At 30.7% G+C, this 9,721-nt stretch overlaps 1 protein-coding gene across 1 annotated transcript; it reads left to right on the plus strand.

The window, feature by feature from the left end:
• Positions 1-2,041: 2,041 nt before the first annotated feature.
• On the plus strand, positions 2,042-5,573 carry LOC125824217 (protein NDL1-like). The gene is made up of 11 exons (XM_049503571.1): positions 2,042-2,254; positions 3,185-3,284; positions 3,421-3,518; positions 3,659-3,747; positions 3,947-4,007; positions 4,092-4,178; positions 4,264-4,341; positions 4,439-4,495; positions 4,635-4,690; positions 4,793-4,928; positions 5,284-5,573. The coding sequence occupies exons 1-11, from the start codon at positions 2,186-2,188 to the stop codon at positions 5,518-5,520; spliced, it is 1,068 nt and encodes a 355-aa protein (XP_049359528.1). The 5' UTR covers positions 2,042-2,185; the 3' UTR covers positions 5,521-5,573.
• Positions 5,574-9,721: the final 4,148 nt, after the last annotated feature.

The following is a 9,721-nucleotide window of genomic DNA, read 5'->3' on the forward strand; positions in this document are numbered from 1 at the left end:
GGGAATTCCATATCATGATTTGAGATATTTTAATACAAAAATTGATCCATGAATTTATAGTTTGTTAAAAGAACCCCACATTTATATCTACTAATCATTTATTTCATATGTAAATAAAATTTATAATCACATCATTACTTTTTAAAATTTATTATTCTCACCAATATATAGTCACTTTAACTCACACCAACCGATTGTTAAAGTGATGAAATATTTATGGTCTATGAGCATGAAAATATAGTTGTGGATGATATTGACCAACAAATGACTCAAAGTAACAATGTTGGTTCGTCTTCTTGGTCACATGATCGAGAAATGTAAGTTCAACGTGAGGAAATTGTCCGTACTATGTGGGAGGATTATATTAAGGACTAGTACACTACAATTTATGTTCAATTTTTTTTTATTAAATTAAAGTTAGATGAAACAATTACTTAAGTGGAGAACAAATAGGTTTGTAATAATTTATTATGCGATTTTATAATTTTTTGTTTATTTGATAAGATTGAATAAACAATTGGGGTTATTTTAATAGTTTTACAACTTATGGTTTTTCATTTTATGTTTATGAGAAAATATACAACACAAAAATTTCAAATCGCATGTCCAAACAAAACTTCAATTTCATCTCATGATACCATATCATGATACCATATCGCATGGCCAAACGGGCCCTAAGTAAAATATCAATAGTTAAGTGACTTTTGAGTTATAATCATTAATTTCATATTATATTTTTGTATTTAAATATTAAATTGTAAATTAAAAATATAAGATGAAATTAAAGATATTAATAAATATCAATTTTGTATGGAATATATTGTAATTCTTACCAAATTTGGAGAGTAGTTTTTTAAAATTAGTTGACTTAACTATGGTTATGATATTTATTCATATGATATAATCTTGACCTTTAAACTTTAAATATGACACATGTCTCTAATCTAGACGTGCACTTGACGAAATGGATGGAAGGGGTAATGGAGGGGTGCCGGATCCTTCATATTCCATTTGTCCAACAATACTTGTCTACTATGACTTTGCACATTTCTAAGAAACTATTAATAGAAGGGTAATTTTACTGTATCACCTTTTGAATATAATAAATACAATATCTTGAAAAATATAATAGAGAAATGACTATAATTAATTATAAGGGCAAATTAGAAATTAAGTGTAAAATTATTGATTAATTTCATAAAGTGAACAAGTATTGTTGGACATCCCAAAATAGTATAATAGACAATTATTGCTGGACAGAGTGATTAATATTTTTTATAATATGTCTAAAACAGAATGTTATCTTACTATAGTTAGAAACAATTTAATTATAAAATTCCTCTTTTTGCTTCAATAAAATGATATATAACTACACATATATCTAAGAATTATTTTAGACAATAATTTTTTTAAATTTTTTTTTTTTTTGTTAAATAGCGTGCCAAGTAAAAATGTATCACATAAAATGAGATGGAGAGAGTATTATACTCCATCCTTTCAATTTTACTTGTCACTTATTTCTAAAATAAAATTTTATTTTTATTTGTCAGTTTTGACATATCATGAAAAAATATATATATTTTTTCATATTTTACCCATATTATTAAATATTATTCTTCATATCATTTTTCGAGATCCAATATTACATATTAATTAATAGGAATATTATAGTAAAATACATGTATTAATATTTATTTTGTTAGTAGATGTGTCAAATAAAAAAAGGACAAATAAAAGTGAAAGGAAAGAACATAAGGTATAAAAGTAATTTTAGGAAAGCAGAGAAAACGGCGTAGTATGAATGAGTTGGCAATATATCCGCAAATCTATGAGAAAAAAGTATATTGGTAATGCCAAGCTGTCGGTAGTTAACTGCGGTTATAATATGACCACATTGAATGGTTAAGGGCATAAGAGGCGTCGGTGGAGGTCAAGTTAGCCAGTGATTGAAAATCTTGAGAAATAAAACGAACCGTTGAATAAATATAGAAAAACCAAAATAAGCAAAAGTATAGAGAGAGAAGAAGAGAGAGAGAGAGAGAGAGAGAGAGAGAGAGAGAGAGAAAAAAAAAGGAGAAGAAGAAGATTGAAGAGAGAAAGAATCGCTTGGTTTATAAGCCATTAAAGCCTTCCTTGTTGGAATACCCATTTACATATATGCATTGAAAAGTGAGAAAGGATTGTAATGGCAGATTCTAATTCAAGTACCGATTCTGTTTCCATTGATGTTGAGACCATTTATCTTGGCGGAAAGGTCCCATTTTCTTCTTCTTCTTCTTTCTCTCTTTCTGTATGTGTATTGTTAAATAAACGAAACGGGTTTGCTTTATTAAGTTTCTAAGTAAAGGGGTTTGTTTGTTTCTCTTTCAAATCATTTTTAGGTTTGACAAGTTGTTTAGGGTAGATTATGGGTTTGTAGATCCTTTCATAGAAAAATAAATGTTTTGGGTACAAGAAGATTGTTGTTGTCACACTTGGAGATTTTGTGTCCATAATTACATCATTTCTTGTTTTTTTTTTCCAATTGGGACGTCAGTAATGGAATTCCTCAAATAAACCTTTTATAGTAATTGTCATATGCTCTTTTCTATGGTTAATTGTTGAATTGGATTTCATCTTCTATTTTTTTCCAAATAGCTTTTGTTTAGCCAAATTGTTTTCTTATCATTTCTTGTGACATTTGCAATTCCAGTCACTTTCAAACACAGCTTGCCTTTTAGTTGTTGTTTTCTTTGATTCTGCCCTTTTCAGGAACTGGTATAATCCAAATTGCTTTTCTTCTTGTTTGACGTTATATTTTGATGTATAGTGAGCCGATCATATAGTTATGCTAGTTGCACATAGTTGGGTTGGGTTTGGGGGGGGGGGGTTACAACAACAATATACCCCTGTAATCATCCCCACAAGTGGTTGAGGGGGGATTTTTATTTTTATTTTTAAAAAAAAGATTTGGGGAAATTGAAGGGGGTGGAGGACAACAATGTCTTCTACTCGACATGTGAGTGATATTGTATAAGAGAAGTGATTTAAGTTGCACTATACCAATTCCTTTCTGGTTTACAAAATCATACTGATTAGTAGAGCTTTTCCTTTTGACTTTAAACTTGGAGGGGTTAGTATTCTTTAGATAATGGATGTATGTTTTTCTTGATTTACTTAACTTATACAAAGAAATTATTTTCAGGAGCACATTGTACGGACTGGCTGCGGCTCTGTCTCTGTTATAGTTTATGGAGACCAAGAGAAGCCACCACTGATAACTTATCCAGATTTAGCTCTAAATCGTAAGTGAGGGTTTATGTTCTAATGTTCCATATCTTCCATTTTCAGGATTCTGTTCATGTGCTTTCAGGTTGCTTTTATTGTTTGCTGTTGATCTTTATGCGTTTGATGTTTTACTTCCAAACATGCATTCTGCAGATATGTCGTGTTTCCAAGGATTGTTCTTCTGTCCGGAAGCAGCTTCATTGCTGCTCCATAACTTTTGCATTTACCACATAAGTCCTCCGGGGCATGAGGTCCGTGAATTGGACAGCTTGTTTCCTTTCATGTAATCTTATTGGGTTTTTGGCTCTCTATTCCAAGTTCCATTAGAATCGACTCAACTTATCTCCATTACTCACATAGTGCTCTCTGATTTCCACAAGAGTTCTTGCAGTTAGGAGCTGCAGCAATTTGTCCAGAGGAGCCTGTACCTTCAGTGGATGATTTGGCAGATCAGATAGTTGAGGTTCTTAACTATTTTGGGTAATTTCTTGAGCTCCATTTTACTATATGTTTAGTTATGATTATACAAGGATTGCAAATGCTGTTTCTTTTCTTGTAACTTGTTAGAGATCTGTTTTCTGCTTTTTTGAGCCCTTGATAACTTGATTTTTAAGCAAGGACTCTTCCAGGAAAAAAAAAAGAGGAATACTTTTAAGCAACATTTTTTTGCTGTTTTCAGGCTGCGGTCAGTTATGTGTATGGGAGTAACAGCTGGTGCTTATATACTCACCTTATTCGCGGTAAGTTTGTTTTAAAAAATGACCATGTGATACTCCTCTTAGTGGTTGATCATCTATTTCACTAACAGGTATCTTATTTTGCAGATAAAACATAGGGAACGTGTTCTTGGTTTGATTCTTGTTTCCCCTGTATGCAGAGCACCTTCTTGGAGCGAATGGTTTTATAATAAGGTGATATTTCGTATCTTTCTTTTACCATTTCTCAAATGAGAAGAAAATACGCTCTATAGAAGTTGAGAGAATTGTTCATCTGCAGGTCATGTCGAATTTACTTTACTTCTATGGAATGTGTGGTCTGCTGAAAGACTTTTTACTATACCGCTACTTCAGTAAGGTACTTGTTGTGTTCTATTATTTGTTTTTTCTCCTTCATGTCTGTTGCCTTTTTGTTGTGATCAGATTGAATAAGGAGGCTGCTTTAATTGTTTCAGGAGGTTCGGGGGTCTGCAGAAGTTCCAGAATCAGATATAGCTCAAGCATGCAGAAGAGTAAGTTCCTCTCTCCTCCGGTAGTTAGTTTGCAGATGTTAGTCAATTTCATTTTTCTTCTACCTTCTTTAGCATATTGCTATGCAGATCTTAATTTTTTTTATAACTGTTGTATTTGGTGTTTTTCTCATCTTTTCAGTTGCTAGATGAGAGGCAAAGCATAAACATTTTACGGTTTCTACAAGCTATTGACGGGTAGGAAACTTGATCTCACTGCATGAAATATAGATAGCAATGTGTTGTTTTTGAATAGTCACAAAATTAGACCTTCCTAAGCATGGTTTTGCAAATGAGCAGGAGACCAGATATCACACAAGGATTGAAGAAACTACAATGTCGAACCCTCATATTTGTTGGGGATAGTTCTCCTTTCCATTCAGAGGCTCTCCACATGACTGCTAAATTGGACAGACGATTCAGTGCCTTAGTAGAGGTATGCCGTACTTTCATTTTAATAAATCTTTTAACAACAAACTATTCCCATATAATGGTATTCCTTTTCTAGCTAAAAGTTATGTATGGCTAGCTAATTTCCATTTCTATGATGTTTGACCGGTTAGGCAATAAGCTGTTTGTAGTGTATACCTGAATAAAATGATGTGCACATTCATAAAAAGGTGCCGAAGTGTCATGATTGAAGTTAATATAGTATATTTAAAATGGTGATGTATTAGTTGGCATATACATTGGATCTTGTGTTGATGTACTTGGAGTAAATGGTGAATTAATATAGAGGGAATGGTGTTGTTGACGAAAGGGTATGGGGTTGTTGTGATTGTAATTTGCAGGTACAGGAGTGTGGATCAATGGTGACAGAAGAACAGCCACATGCAATGTTGATACCAATGGAGTATTTCCTCATGGGATATGGACTATACAGACCTAACCAGTTCAGTGGCAGCCCAAGGAGTCCTCTTAGTCCATCTTGTATCGCCCCCGAGCTTCTCTCTCCGGAGAGCATGGGGCTCAAATTGAAACCTATCAAGACCCGGATTGAATCCAAGCTCCTCGGTGACCAACGATAATATTTTATTTGTGTATTATATTGGAAAGAGAGAAGAAAAAAAAATCCCTCTTTTAAGTTTTTATTGTTTTTTTTGGGTTTTGTTGTAACTGTGGAGGGGTGAGCACTGAGCAGGCAGGGTAGATATTTATAAATGAGGTGTAGGTAGGAAGTTGAAATTCTTTTATGGAACATATATAGTGAGGCAAGGAGGGAGAAATTGGGTATTCATTCATTGGTAGGCAGAGAAAAAGAGATTATTAAACATGTTCCCACTTTCTATTGTATTTGTAAATTAGAAAAACAGACATTTATTTATGAAAAAAACATGACAAATGGTGAATAAGACAGCAATTGAGCTGGTCATTATTAATTCTGTATTTTTAAATTCATAAATGACTATCCTCTTGTGGTCCTACTCCCCCATCCCTCCTTGACCTAGGCCCAAAAAATTGCACTCCCTCCCAGTTTGTACCCTTTGTGCTTTTTAATTTGTTTCAAAATACCTGCAATATTTTATTAAGAGAAACTTACGTAAATATGCTATATTAAAAATATATTTACCATTTATAGTAATAATTTTTTTTTCATTTGATCACTTTTAATATATTTATAACACATTTTAATACACTTCTCATACAATGTGTCAATTTCTTACCAAACAAACATAATATATTTAAAAAGACAGTTATAGTACATATATATTACATACATAATTCACTTTTAATATGTATTGCAAATTTAACATAATATTGCTATAAATGATAATAAATAAAAAGTATCGCTAAAATCAGTAATCATTTATTAAAAGGTACCCATCCAAGTAATTTTTCTTTTTATTATTTTATTTTATAAGTAATTTAATTTTAGAGAACTTATGTAAGTAATATTAGTTTAGAAGCTAATTACTTAAATATACTCTAACTTGCAATATTATGTATCTTACCAAATTTTGATGTGTTGTCCAGATACGTTCAAATACGTAAAGATACATGTATCATGGGATACACATGGTCAAAATTAAGTGTAATTTATTCTAGATATATTGTATCAAAGTGGACTCGCATGTATTTGAGATACATAATAAATCTTGTTTGTCTCCCTCACATCTCTCTTATCTCGCTCGCCACTCTTTTACGTATTTAGTATCTCAAATACATGCGAATCACACTAAATAAGATGTATCTAGTATGATTTATCTGAGATACATGACGAATGTCACTCGCGACTCTCCTTATTTTAGTGTATCTAATAGCAAACAAACATGTATCTTTCTGAATATATGGTAGAAAACTCTTAATTAATGATAAAATATATAATATTATAATGTGTATATATGATAATAAAGTATGTCTAATTTTTCCTTTATTTTTAATTTTTTTGGTGAGATTAAATAATTATTTTGGATTATATTAGAAACAATCTTTGTTGTTAAAATTTGATGTGTACTGAAATGGAAGGCAACAACACAGAAAAGGTGTCAACAACTGGCACTTGTTTGGTGAAAGCAGAGGTTTGTGGTTAATATGGGGACTTTGTGTATTGCCAGTGGGATGGGTGTGGCAATCCCGTCGTCTTGCATCCTATGCGGGGAAAAAATATGATATCCACTTTATTTTTCTTCTCTTCATTCAATCTCTTCCATGTCCTTCCAAACTATCGAAATGTGAAAAAAGAGATATAATGTCACACATGAAATCTAAAGATATAAACTATCATTTTTTTGTTTTAAAACTTAACTATTGAAAGTATGAGTTTCATACATAAACTATCAGTTATTAGTTTGAAAAATAAACCTCAGTGGTGTGTAAGTGCACTCTCTCTTTTATTTGAAAAAATCTTAATACACGACATTTCACATGGATAAAATATTCCATCTTGACAAAAATTAAAGGAGAAATGGTCTGATGGACCATTCTACTTATATGTGTTTGTATTCTGGACCCTTCTACTTGACTATTCGTCAACTAACACTACTAAAAAACTGCCAAAAAGAGATGGAAAAAAGCGACAGATTGCGTCGCTTTTTTGGCCAAAAGCGACGCAGTCTCACTATTTGGTTTTTTTTTTTGAAGAATGTGACATCGTCCGTCGCTTTTTTATTTTAAAAAAGAGACAAAGTCTGTCGCTTTAATTAATTTTTAATTTTTTTAGAATCTTGAAAAGCGATGGACAATGAGACGTCGTCCGTCGCTTTTTTGGAAATAAAATTTTAAAATCCAAAAAAGCGACGAACTAAAGGACTGTTCGTCGCTTTTCTGGGTTTTAAAAAAAATAAGATTAAAAAAGTGATGGACTAAAGGACCCTGTCTGTCGCTTTTCTGGGTTTTAAAAAAAAATCCAGAAAAGCGACGGACAAAACCACCCTGTCCGTCGCTTTTTCTGCAATTTTTTTGATAGCAGAAATTGTTCTGATGCTCACCTGAAAAAACAATTCAATTCTTTCAGCCCCAATCAAACACAAAACATTATAAAGAAACTACACAAAATATAAAACAACAAACTTAAACAATTTAAAGACTTATAAAGTCTTTCAAAATTAGTTTCAAAATTACAAAAAATTCATTTCAAATTACAAATAGTTCATAAAGGCTATATTTTATCAAGATTTCTAAAGTTCAACCTAATAATTAGTTCATAAATTCTATAAATCAAGATTCCTAAATTTCACAACCTAAAGTTTAAAATCCTACAATAATTCAAGATTTCTAAAGTTCACAACTTAAAGTTCTAAAATTTCACAATAATTCAAGATTTCTAAAGTTCACAACTTAAAGTTCTAAAATCCTACAATAATTCAAGATTTCTAAAGTTCACAGCCTAAAGCTCTAAAATCCTACAAAAATTCAAATTCTCTAAAGTTCACAACTTAAAGTTCTAAAATCCTACAAAAATTCAAATTCTCTAAAATTCACTACTTAAAGTTCTAAAATTCTACAATAATTCTCACAACCTAAAGTTCCTACAAAAATTCAAGTTCTCTATAAAGTGAAACAAAAAGCAGTAATTAGACTCTTCACTTGGTTTATGCTCATTAAAATCAACTTCAAAGGATAATTTCTTTTTATTGGCCATTGTTTTGTTTTCAAATGGTCAATTTCAGCGTTCACAACTTAAAGTTCTAAAATCCTACAATAATTTAAGATTTCTAACGCTCACAACCTTATAAAATTCTAAAATCCTACAAAAATTCAAGTTCTCTAAAGTTCACAAATGTAAGCTCTAAAATCCTACAATAATTCAAGATTTCTAAAGTTCACAACCTAAAGTTCTAAAATCCTACAATAATTCAAGTTCTCTAAAGTTCACAATCTAAAGTTCCAAAATCCTACAAAAATTCAAGTTCTCTAAAATTCAGAACTTAAAGTTCTAAAATTCTACAATAATTCAAGATTTCTAACGTTTCATAACCTAAAGTTCCTACAAAAATTTAAATTCTCTAAAGTTTATAACTTAAAATTCTAAAATCCTACAAAAATTCAAATTCTCTAAAGTTCACAACTTATAGTTCTAAAATCCTACAAAAATTCAAGTTCTTTAAAGTTCACAAATCTAAGTTCTAAAATCCTACAATAATTCTAGATTTCTAAAGTTCACAACCTAAAGTTCTAAAATCCTACAATAATTCAAGTTTTCTAAAGTTCACAACCTTAAGTTCTAAAATCCTACAAAAATTCAAGTTCTCTAAAATTCACAACTTAAAGTTCTAAAATTCTACAATAATTCAAAATTTTTAACGTTTCATAACCTACCTACAAAAATTCAAGTTCTCTAAAGTTTACAACTTAAAATTCTAAAATCCTACAAAAATTCAAGTTCTCTAAAGTTCACCACTTAAAATTCTAAAATCCTACAAAAATTCAAGTTCTCTAAAGTTCACCACTTAAAGTTCTAAAATCCTACAATAATTCAAGATTTCTAACGCTCACAACCTTATAAAGTTCTAAAATCCTACAAAAATTTAAGTTCTAAAATCCTACAATAATTTAAGATTTCTAAAGTTCACAACCTAAAGTTCTAAAATCCTACAATAATTCAAGTTTTCTAAAGTTCACAACCTAAAGTTCTAAAATCCTACAAAAACTCAAGTTCTCTAAAATTCAGAACTTAAAGTTCTAAAATCCTACAATAATTCAAGATTTCTAACATTCACAACCTTGTAAAGTTCTAAAATTCTACAATAATTCAAGATTTCTTAAGTTAACAACCTAATTAAAGTTTTA

This window comes from Solanum verrucosum, unplaced genomic scaffold, assembly GCF_900185275.1.
Source record: "Solanum verrucosum unplaced genomic scaffold, falcon-dt-bn FXZP01000017.1, whole genome shotgun sequence".
In the NCBI taxonomy this organism is placed as follows: Eukaryota; Viridiplantae; Streptophyta; class Magnoliopsida; order Solanales; family Solanaceae; genus Solanum; species Solanum verrucosum.